This window comes from Zonotrichia albicollis, chromosome 26 (assembly GCF_047830755.1).
Source record: "Zonotrichia albicollis isolate bZonAlb1 chromosome 26, bZonAlb1.hap1, whole genome shotgun sequence".
In the NCBI taxonomy this organism is placed as follows: Eukaryota; Metazoa; Chordata; class Aves; order Passeriformes; family Passerellidae; genus Zonotrichia; species Zonotrichia albicollis.
In genome coordinates this window covers 8644310-8656448 of record NC_133844.1, presented here as the reverse complement: position 1 = coordinate 8656448, position 12139 = coordinate 8644310, and the positions used below count along the sequence as shown (strand labels likewise).

At 43.6% G+C, this 12139-nt stretch overlaps 1 protein-coding gene across 2 annotated transcripts in view; it reads left to right on the top strand.

Moving 5' to 3' along the window:
- The window catches only part of SLC23A2 (solute carrier family 23 member 2), a 59289-nt gene extending 47261 nt beyond the window's left edge, over positions 1-12028 (top strand). For both annotated transcript variants that reach the window (XM_074559112.1, XM_074559113.1), the window contains 5 exons: positions 369-474; positions 3233-3362; positions 5215-5352; positions 8033-8128; positions 10119-12028. In XM_074559112.1, coding sequence (XP_074415213.1) covers positions 369-474; positions 3233-3362; positions 5215-5352; positions 8033-8128; positions 10119-10351 — 703 coding nt within the window. In that variant the 3' untranslated portion in view covers positions 10352-12028. The remainder of the gene's footprint in view (positions 1-368; positions 475-3232; positions 3363-5214; positions 5353-8032; positions 8129-10118) is intronic.
- The last annotated feature ends 111 nt before the right edge of the window (positions 12029-12139 follow it).

The following is a 12139-nucleotide window of genomic DNA, read 5'->3' as shown; positions in this document are numbered from 1 at the left end:
GTTTAAGAATGTGGGGATCTAAGACTCAACTAGAATGCCGTTTAGGAACAGAGCAGCTCTGAAGTTTTATCTGAATTTTTAACATAATTTCCTCAGTTTAAGGATGCAGGGATCTAAGACTCACCTGGAGTGCAGTTTAGAAACACAGCAGCTCTGAAGTTTAATTTGAATTTTTACTAAAATTTCCTGTGTTTAAGAGGATCTGAGGCTCAGGAAGCAGAACCCCAGAGTGTTTCCCAGGGGTGCTGGAGCCTGAACCCTGAATTTCAGTGACTCCATGGGGAGCAGATGCCCCTGTGGCCCTCAGGGGCACCCCAGGGAATGGTGCCTGCCCCAACGTGGCTCTTGTGTTCTCTTTGGGGTTCCAGGGGGATTTTCATCGAGGGGCTCTCCTGTGTTCTGGATGGAGTGTTTGGCACAGGGAATGGATCCACCTCCTCCAGCCCCAACATTGGGGTCCTGGGCATCACAAAGGTGAGAAGTGCATTGCTCTGAGCCCTCAGGGCTTCCTTGTGTTCATGATCCTCTTCCATTCCTGTGCACACAAACTTCCCAGACCATTCTGAGTGTCTGTACTGACTCTTGTCCGAGGGAAATGCATTTTTGTTCATCAGGACCTCAAAAATCCTTTTATTCAGACTAAAATGCAGTTAGAATCCCCATAAAGCAGATGCTGCTGCATAAACTCTCTTGGAAAACCCAGGCAGCATTCCAGGGCTCTGGAGTGTTTGAATTGAGGCATAAACCCTGTAAACTGTGCAGAAATTGCTGCTTTTTGGGTGTCTTGCTCTGAATGCATCAGCAGGAAGGGATTTTTTAATGCCTCACACAGAGTAAAATGCAGCGTGAGGTGCTTGGGCTTTACCTGAGTCTGTACTGGGCCAAGGTCATTTCAGGGCTAAAAGGACCCTCAGTATTTGGTTTAAGGCTCAGGGGTTTGTGTGTTTCTGGTGATGCTGCTCAATAAAATGTGTGAGTGCTTGAGGGGCTCCTCTGCTCTCGTGTGGGGCTGGGTCTGTGCCTGGCTGGGCTGGGAGGCCTTGGCTGCACAGAAATCTGCCTGACAATGTGAATTTAACCTTGGTAGGGAACACCAAGAGTGATTTATGTTGTACACAGTTCCACCTTGCTGGGTGTGGAACGTGGGAGCCATAAATCCTTCGTGCAAGGATAGAAATTATCTGATCACACATAAATGATGTATTTGTCCCCAGCCCTCCCTTGTGCTGCACAAAGGGTGATTCTGCTGCTTTGGGGTGCAGTTCAGCACGAACAGCACCATCTGCTGTCTGTACCAGCCACCTCCCAGCCGATGGAAATCTCCTAGGAGAGAAGTTGTGCTCACAAAAAACCCTTAAAGAAAGGTTTATTCTGTTCTGCTGCCTTCCATTGTTACTTCGTGGGGGTTGAGATGAATTAACAGCGCATTTTTTGTGAGCAGCCCACAGAACTGAGTGTGCATTTCATGCTGGGGCAGGCAGTGGAGCTGCCCAGGCTGTGCTCCTGTTCCCTCTCTGCACTTCCATTCCCCAAAACCCAGCAGTTCCTCAGCTCCAGGTAGAATTTTGGCACAGAATTTTGGTACAGAGATGCTCTGCTGTTGGTTTGGGACAGGAGATCTCCGGTGCTGCATCACCAGGGCTTTTCCCTGCCTTGAAATCGGTGTGTAATTGCACTCAAATTTAAATCCTGCTGGATGGAGGTGCTGCAGAGCCTCTGAGCTTTGTGTGTTTTACTTGATGAGAGCAAGATAATTAACTCTGATTAGCTGGGGCTAAAGCAGCTCCTGCCAGGGGGGTGATGCTGAAATGCAGGCTCCAGGTACCATTTGATGCACTCCAAAATAATCACTCCAAAACAAGTGTGTGTGTGCTGGGAATAAATCCAGAGCCTGAGCTGAATGCTGCCTGGGATGTTTTCAGTAGCTTTAATTTGTTTGCATAAATAAATGTCACTGTCATGCAGCTTTTCAGAGGATTTGCCTGTTTCTGGCAGGGAGAGAATTGTAGGGCAGGATCTCATTGGTTCAACAGAAATGAATATTTCTATAAAGAGCAGAGAAAGGTGCCAGCTAAATTCTGTTATAATTCCAGTTATGATGCAGCAGAGCTCTGTTTGCAGGGGAGGGAGCTCACCTGGAGCTCAGCACTGAGCAATGGGGGCAAGGAAGGATTTTCCCCTCCCCAGACCTGTTGGATCTGCAGTTTCTCATTTCTCTCATTCAGCTCAGTCACACACGATGAACAAATGAGGATTTCCTTTTTGAACCCTGGGGACCTGCAAAGGGCTTTTCCAGAAACCACCTCAATGTAAAGGAGTTTTTGTTGTTCCTGGGGCACCTTTTGTGGCAGTGGAAGATGTTGAAGTACCAAGTTCAGGTTTATCCAGTTCCCCTGCACCACAGAGAGCCTGCTTGAATCTTGGGTGCTTAAAATAAAACTGGGAAGGAAGTGCAGGCCTTGGTTTCAGTGTTAGCACAGCCCTGATTTGCATTCAGCCCTGCTCTCTGGGGGCGTCCCAAAACCAGCTGCTCATCGAAGCCTAAAAATCCTGCCCCTCCTTCCCACAAACTGTTTCATCTGTTCCTGTGTCCCAGGGCAGCAGCACACAGGATTTATTTGATATATTTCCACTTCCATTTTGTGTATAATATATATATAGCATAGTATAATATATATAGTATATACAATATATACCATAGTAAATATACTATAGTACATATCATACATATATTTACACCTGTGAGTACACTAACCCCGGCACCAGGAAGGGGCTGCAGTGGAACCTGAGCTGCAGAAGCCCCGGTGGGTGTGGGGCTGGGTGGGGCAGCCAGCCCTGACCGTGCCCCGTGCTGTTCCCTGACCGTGCCCCGTGCTGTTCCCTGCAGGTTGGCAGCTCTGACCGTGCCCTGTGCTGTTCCCTGCCCTGACTGTGCCCTGTGCTGTTCCCTGACTGTGCCCTGTGCTGTTCCCTGCCCTGACTGTGCCCTGTGCTGTTCCCTGACCGTGCCCTGTGCTGTTCCCTGACGGTGCCCTGTGCTGTTCCCTGCCCTGACCGTGCCCCGTGCTGTTCCCTGACCGTGCCCTGTGCTGTTCCCTGACCGTGCCCTGTGCTGTTCCCTGACGGTGCCCTGTGCTGTTCCCTGCCCTGACCGTGCCCTGTGCTGTTCCCTGACCGTGCCCTGTGCTGTTCCCTGCCCTGACCGTGCCCCGTGCTGTTCCCTTTCCCGCAGGTTGGCAGCCGCAGGGTGATCCAGTACGGAGCTGCCTTCATGCTGCTGCTGGGCATGGTGGGCAAGTTCAGCGCGCTGTTCGCGTCCCTGCCCGACCCCGTGCTGGGCGCGCTCTTCTGCACCCTCTTTGGTAAGGGCCTGGCCTGCTCTTCTGGGGGTGTTTGATGGTGGGAACCTCTGTGCTCCTGCAGGCGGGGTTGGCAATGGAAAGGATGGGTCATTTATCTAAAAAAAAAAAAAAAAAAAAATATATATATATATATAAAACATAAAGTATACATATAAATATATATAAAGAACAAAAACAATAATGTAAATACACACAAACCACAGAAATAAAAATATATATAAAACACATAATAAAATATATCCGTATAAAAATATATATGTCGCAAAAATAAAAATATCTATAAAACAGAAAAATGAAATATATATGTATAAAAATATATATAAGTCACAAAAATGAAATATATATATAAAACACAAAAATTATATATATAAATATATATCAAACACAAAAATTATATATAAAAATATATATAAAGCACAAAAATAAAATATATATGTATAAAACGATATATAAATCACAAAAATAAAATATATATATAAAACACAAAAACAAAAATATAAATACACGCAAACCACAGAAATAAAAATATATAAATATATATATAAAACACGTAATAAAATATATCCGTATAAAAATATATATGTCACAAAAATAAAAATATCTATAAAACACAAAAATGAAATATATATGTATAAAACTATATATAAATCAAAAAAATGAAATATATATATAAAACACAAAAATTATATATATAAATATATATCAAACACAAAAATTATATATAAAAATATATATAAATCACAAAAATGAAATATATATAAAACACAAAAATTATATATATAAATATATATAAATCACAAAAATTATATATAAAAATATATATAAAGCACAAAAATAAAATATATATGTATAAAACTATATATAAATCACAAAAATGAAATATATATATAACACAAAAATTATATATAAAAATATATATAAAGCACAAAAATAAAATATATATGTATAAAACGATATATAAATCACAAAAATAAAATATATATATAAAACACAAAAACAAAAATATAAATACACACAAACCACAGAAATAAAAATATATAAATATATATATATAAAACACGTAATAAAATATATCCGTATAAAAATATATATGTCGCAAAAATAAAAATATCTATAAAACACAAAAATGAAATATATATGTATAAAAATATATATAAATCACAAAAATAAAATATATATAACACAAAAATTATATATAAATATATAAAACACAAACATAAAATATATATGTATAAAAATATATATAAAACACAAACATGAAATATATATATAAAACAAAAATTATATATATAAAAATATATATAAAGCACAAAAATAAAATATATATGTATAAAATATATATAAATCCCAAAAATAAAATATATATAAAACACAAAAATTATATATATATAAAACATAATAAAATATATATGTATAAAATATATATAAATCACAAAAATAAAAAAATATATAAAACACCAAAATTATATATATATATATATAAAAATAGATATAAAACGCAAACATAAAATATATATGAAACACAAAGTGATGTTACTGACTTGCTTAACAGAAGGAAATCCTCAGAGAAAGAGTAACAGTGCTTTCCTAATAATCTGCCCAAATCTTCTCTTTCTGGTTGCACTGTGGTTTCCTGGTGCACTGATTCCCAGGTTTGCAGATTTCTAAAAATACAGATTAAAAGGAAAAAGAAGAAAAAGCAGTTGCTGTGCTATTAAGAAACCCCCATGCACTTTATGACAAATTACCCAAATGCACTGGGGGTATCTCCAGGGGTATTTTGCTGGGTTTTGGGGATTTTTGAAGAAGAAGTTACCTGACAGCTGCCCTTGGGCTGTGTCGCTGTGCCCAGGGATGATCACGGCCGTGGGTCTGTCCAACCTGCAGTTCATCGATCTCAACTCCTCTCGCAACCTCTTCGTGCTGGGATTTTCCATCTTCTTCGGCCTCGTGCTCCCCAGCTACCTGAAACAGAACCCCCTGGTCACAGGTGCGTGTCCTGCTCCTCCCTCGGCCCTCCTGCCTCCTGCTCACCTGGAAATCCATCAGGCACGGGGGGCGGGAGGAGAAACACAAACTGGGGGGGGGAAACCCCAAATTGTGGAGGAAAATCCCAAATGATGGGGGAAAACCCCAAATTGTGGAGGGAAAAACCAAATTATGGGGGAAAACCCCAAATTGTGGAGGAAAAAAAACAAATTGTGGAGGAAAAACCCAAATGATGGGGGGAAACCCCAAATTGTGGAGGAAAAACCCAAAATTATGGAGAAAAAACCCCAAATTGTGGAGGAAAAAATCCAAATTGTGGAGGAAAACCCTAAATTGTGGGGGGGGAACCCAATTGAGGGGGGAAAACCTCCTCAAGTGGTGGAGGAAAACCCCAATTTGTGGGGGAAAACCCAAATTGTGGAGGAAAAACCCAAATGATGGAGGAAAACCCCGAATTGTGGAGGAAAAAATCCAAATTGTGGAGGAAAAACCCCAATTGTGGAGGAAAAACCCAAATGATGGAGGAAAACCCCAAATTGTGGAGGAAAAACCCAAATGATGGGGGAAAACCTCAAGTGGTGGAGGAAAAACCCAAATTGTATAGGAAAAAAATCCAAATTGTGGAGGAAAAACCCAAGTTGTGGAGGAAAACCCCAAATTGTATAGGAAAAAATCCAAATTGTGGAGGAAAAACCCAAATGATGGGGGGGAAACCCAATTGAGGGGGAAAAACCCGAGTGATGGGGGAAAACCTCCTCAAGTGTTGGAGGAAAACCCCAAATTGTGGAGGAAAACCCAAATTGTATAGGAAAAAAATCCAAATTGTGGAGGAAAAAAATCCAAATTGTGGAGGAAAAACCCAAATCATGAAGGAAAAACCCCAAATTGTGGAGGAAAACCCTAAATTGTGGAGGAAAACCCAAATTGTGGAGGAAAACCCTAAATTGTGGAGGAAAAAATCCAAATTGTGGAGGAAAAACCCAAATGATGGGGGGAAACCTCAAGTTGTGGAGGAAAACTCCAGTTTGTGGAGGAAAACCCAAATTGTATAGGAAGAACCCCAAACTGTATAGGAAAAACCCCAAATGGTGGAGGAAAAACCCCAATTGTGGAGGAAAAACCCAAATGATGGGGGAAAACCTCAAGTGGTGGAAGAAAAACCCAAATTGTGGAGGAAACTCCAAATTGTATAGAAAAAAAAATCCAAATTGTGGAGGAAAAAAATCCAAATGGTGGAGGAAAAACCCCAAATCGTGGAGGAAAAACCCCAAGTTGTGGAGGAAAAACCCAGGTTGTGGAGGAAAAACTCAAATGGTGGGGGAAAACCTCAAGTTGTGGAGGAAAACCCCAGTTTGTGGAGGAAAACCCAAATTGTATAGGAAAAGCCCCAAATTGTGGAGGAAAAACCCAAATTGTGGAGGAAAATCCAAATTGTGGAGGAAAAAAATCCAAATTGTGAAGGAAAACCCCAAATTGTGGAGGAAAAACCCAAATGATGGGGGAAAAAGCCTAAATTGTGGAGGAAAAACCCCAAATTGTGGAGGAAAAAATCCAAATTGTGGAGGAAAACCCTAAATTGTGGAGGAAAAACCCAGGTTGTGGAGGAAAAACTCAAATGGTGGGGGGAAACCTCAAGTTGTGGAGGAAAACTCCAGTTTGTGGAGGAAAACCCAAATTGTATAGGAAGAACCCCAAATTGTGGAGGAAAAACCCCAAATTGTGGAGGAAAAAATCCAAATTGTGGAGGAAAAACCCAAATGATGGGGGGGAAACCCAATTGAGGGGGAAAAACCCGAATGATGGGGGAAAACCTCCTCAAGTGTTGGAGGAAAACCCCAAATTGTGGAGGAAAAACCCCAGTTGTGGAGGAAAAAATCCAAATTGTGGAGGAAAAAATCCAATTGTGGAGGAAAAACACAAATGATGGGGGAAAACCTCAAGTTGTGGAGGAAAACTCCAGTTTGTGGAGGAAAACCCAAATTGTATAGGAAAAACCCCAGATTGTGGAGGAAAACCCAAATTGTGGAGGAAAAACCCCAAATTGTGGAGGAAATAACCCAAATTGTGGAGGAAAACCCCCCCCAAATTGTGGAATTCACTGGGAAGCTTTTCTGTTTTCATGTGACCCTCACGCCAGTGTGTGTCACCAGACCTGGGCTCAAAGGAAATATTTCCCTGCTTTGGGCTTGTCTGGGGCCTTTTAAACCAAATATTAACTGACTTTTCTTTCCACTCTGCCTTCAGCCCAGGATTTAAGGGCGTGTCTGTCCTGCTGTAAGTGGTTAGAAAAGCAGATCCTTCCAGCTTTATGCGGTTAATGCAGCGTTCTTCCATAGCTGGGGCTGGGAATCCTTGCCCCTTTGAAAAGCAAAAAGGATTCTTTGTAAAATATTGATTGAAATAATTATTATCATACAGATTTATAAAGGATTTATTATATAAAAATTAGGATTTTACAGTCTGAACGCTTTTGCACTCCACGGTTTCCTGCTTAGCTCAGATTAGCTGTGCCTGCAGTAGGAACTGAAACGGTGCTTTGTGGCATTTCCTGAAAATTGCATTTTTGGGGAACAATGTCCCGTGCTGGCGGCTTGGGGAGGGCTCTGCATCCCCCCCGTGAGCAAATGGGGGGCTCGGGGGGTGTGGGGGATAAATCCCAGCAGGTTTTCCCGTTGCTGCAGGAATTGCAGGCATTGACCAGGTGCTGAACGTGCTGCTCACCACGGCCATGTTCGTCGGGGGCTGCGTGGCCTTCGTGCTGGACAACACCATCCCAGGTGAGCCTGAGCCTGGGAGCATCCCTGGGGAGGGCAGGAACCCCTGGGAGAAACAGCATTCCCTGGAGAAAGGCAAAAATCCATTTTAAATGGCTGAAATCCCTGGGTATAAACAGCATTCCCTGGAGAAAGGCAAAAATCCATTTTCAATGGCTGAAATCCCTGGGTGTAAACAGCATTCCCTGGAGAAAGGCAAAAATCCATTTGAAATGGCTGAAATCCCTGGGTGTAAACAGCATTCCCTGGAGAAAGGCAAAAATGCATTTTAAATGGCTGAAATCCCTGGGTGTAAACAGCATTTCCTGGGGAAGGGCAAAAATCCGTTTTAAATGGGAGAAATCCCTGGGATAAACAGTATTCCCTGGGGAAGGGATAGGAATCCCTGGGATAAACAGCATTTCCTGGAAAATGGCTGAAATCCCTGGGTATAAACAAAATTCCCTGCAGAAAGGCAGAAATCCCTGGGTATAAAGAGCATTCCCTGCAGGAAGGCAGAAATTCCTGGGTAAAAGCAGCATTCCCTGGGGAAGGGCAGGAATCCCAGGGTGTAAACAGCATTCCCTAGAGAAAGGCAAAAATCCATTTTAAATGGCTGAAATCCCTGGGTATAAACAGCATTCCCTGGAAAATGGCAGAAATTCCTGGGTATAAACAGTATTCCCTGGAGAAAGGCAAAAATCCATTTTAAATGGCTGAAATCCCTGGGATAAACAGCATTCCCTAGAGAAAGGCAAAAATCCATTTTAAATGGCTGAAATCCCTGGGTGTAAACAGCATTTCCTGGGGAAGGGCAGGAATCCCTGGGTGTAAACAGCATTCCCTAGAGAAAGGCAAAAATCCATTTAAAATTACAGAAATCCCTGGGTATAAACAGCATTCCCTGGAAAATGGCTGAAATCCCTGAAAAATGACAGAAATCCCTGGGTGTAAACAGCATTCCCTAGAGAAAGGCAAAAATCCATTTAAAATTACAGAAATCCCTGGGTATAAACAGCATTCCCTGGAAAATGGCTGAAATCCCTGAAAAATGACAGAAATCCCTGGGTATAAACAGCATTCCCTGCAGGAAGGCAGAAATCCCTGGGTAAAAGCAGCATTCCCTGGAAAATGGCAGGAACCCCTGGGAGAAACAGCATTCCCTGGAGAAAGGCAAAAATCCATTTTAAATGGCTGAAATCCCTGGGTGTAAACAGCATTCCCTGGAGAAAGGCAAAAATCCATTTTAAATGGCTGAAATCCCTGGGTGTAAACAGCATTCCCTGGAGAAAGGCAAAAATCCATTTTAAATGGCAGAAATCCCTGAGATAAACAGTATTCCCTGGGAAATGGCTGAAATCCCTGGGTAGAAACAGCATTCCCTAGAGAAAGGCAAAAATCCCTGGGTAAAAGCAGCATTCCCTGGAAAATGGCAGGAATCTCTGGGATAAACAGCATTCCCTGGAAAATGGCTGAAATCCCTGGATAAAAGCAGCATTCCCTGGGAAAAAATAGAATTCCCTGGAAAAAAGCAGAATTCCTAGAAGAAAAGTAAAATTCCCTGGGTAAAGGCAGAATTCTCTGGATAAAAGCAGAATTCCCTGGATAAAAACAAGAGTTCCCAGGGTAAAAGCAGAATTCCCTGGGGAAAGGCAGAACACCAGCAGCAGATCTCTGCTTTTGAGCCGTTTCCACAGCAGGAGCAGAATCCTTACCTGCCCTCCCTTCCCTGAGAGCACCTCAGGTTAAAATCCCGTCCTGTAAAACACCTGAAAACCCTGATAGAACCAAACCAGTCTCCAGGAGACACAGTAAAACGGGGATGGAGATCCAAACCTGCTTCCATTCCAAAGGAAAAGTTTGCATTGACTTCCAGCTAGAAAATAAAGCAGATAATGTGATTTTTTTTTTTCCCTTTTTGAGGAGCCTGGAACATCTTCCCAGAGCTTTGTGTCCACGTCAGGGTACCCATATGAACATAAACCCATTTTCCTCCTTTCATTCTGATTCCCAGGAAGCCCCGAGGAGAGGGGGATTCGGAAGTGGAAGAAAGGGGTTGGCAAAGGCAGCAAATCCCTGGATGGCATGGAAACCTACGATCTGCCTTTTGGCATGAACTTCATTAAAAAGTACAGGTGTTTCAGCTTCCTGCCCATCAGCCCCACCTTCGTGGGCTACACGTGGAAAGGCTTCAGGAAAAGCAGCAGCTGCAGGAGTTCAGATGAAGACTCAGAAGCTACAGTATAGCCTTAGCTGAAATTATATTATCTAGTTGTAGTCAGAGATGTATTTGCAGTTTCTTGCTGATTAAGAAGCATTAAAATATATGTTTTGTATATCTGCATTTAAATTCTGGAACCAGAGCTGAGACGGATTTAAAAAAAAAAAGAAAAAAAGAGAAAAAAAAGAAAAAAAAAAAAAAAAAAAGCTTTTCCTGCTGTGGGTGCTGGGAGCCAGGTCTGGTGTCTCTGGGGCAAATCCTGCTGATTTTGGGAACTTGGAGAGAGCTGTGCACCCAATGATTCTGTTGGGAATTTGGAGAGAGCTGTGCCCCTAATGATTCTGTTGGGAACTTGGAGAGAGCTGTGCACCCAATGATTCTGTTGGTTTTCAATGGCTTTAGGTGGAGTTGTGGAGGTGCTGCTGCAAATTTTTGGTTTTTATTGTGGTTTTATTGGAGCCCTCGGCGTTGGTTACGCCAGGAGAGCTGAACTTGGAGAAGGAGGGAGGGAAAAAGAGAGAAAAGGAGAAATCTTTCCCTCAGCTCGTGTCGGGTGCCGTGGGTGCTGCTCAGTGATGGAAGCCCCTGGAAAGGGCCCAGCTGGTGCTGGCAGCTCAGGAAAGCTCCGTTCTGTGCTTTCAGTGACCCAGCAGAGCTCGGGCAGGAACTTTCTGGAACTTTCTGCCTCTGGAGCCGCGTTTGGCTCGGGCTGCAGCAGCCCCTGCCTTTCCTGGCAGCATCTCCCATTTCTGCACCTCCGCCTTCCCCACCAGGGTTTTTCCGTGGGGAGCCCCAGGGATGGCACAGCCGGGCTCCCACAGCATTCCTGTGCCCGGCACGATGTGCCCTGGCCAGAAATGTTAATTAATTAGCTGAGCAGCTCCAAGCAATTACCAGTTGTTCCCTGCAGGGAAAGCCGCGCTGGGCTCTGAGCAGGGTTTTGGTGTTTATTTTGCTGATGGCTCCTCTCCTCTTGTGGGGCTTCTCCAGAGGCTGCTGGGAGGGCTTAGGGAGAGCAGAGACGCTGCACCTGCAGCCTCAGCCACCCACGGCTTCACGGGTATGTATTGGGTCCAATCAGGGCACCACTCAGAAATCCTTTCCTTTTTCCTGGAGTAGTCTCAGCTCTGCTGTTATGTGGGTGTTCACGCTCATCATGCATTCATGATTAACGGTTTTATTCCTGTTTAATGTTCTTACTATTGCAAGTTAGTTTTAGACTTCAGTGTGGCCCCAAAAGCATTTTCAGCTGTGGAGATCATCAGGGAAATGTCGTGTAATGTAATTTCAAGGCCAGTAACGCTCTACGGTGCTTGCATTTTGTATTCCTGGGAAAACCCATACCAGTAGATCCTGTAACCCCCTGATCTATTTATCCACGTGTGACTACTGGGCAGGAGCTCTGTTTTCTCTCCGTCTGCTCCCAGGGGAATTTGTTGTGGGTTTTTGAAGCATGGGCGGGTTGGGGTGGGGAGGGCGAGGACGGAGCTGGGTAGTGTAGAGTGGGAATGGCTCGTGGAGCCCGTTCTCAGCATGCCGTGGCTGTTGCCACAAACTGTTTTCCCCCGTTGTCCCCGTGCCCAAGCATGCCTTTGTTCCCGCTTCCCTCGGGAGCGCTCGCTGGTTCGCAGCCCTGGTGTCACTCGGAGCTGCTCCCAAGTCGTGGTGTGGTAGACGAGGTTGGTTCGCCTGTGAAACAAAAACACAAAAAGTCATTTTTGCTCATTTTTCAGTGTTTTCCTCCCCAGGGAGCGAGGTGTTGGGCTCCCCTGCCTGCCTGCACGCGGTTTGGGTGTGGGCAGATTGCAGGTCCC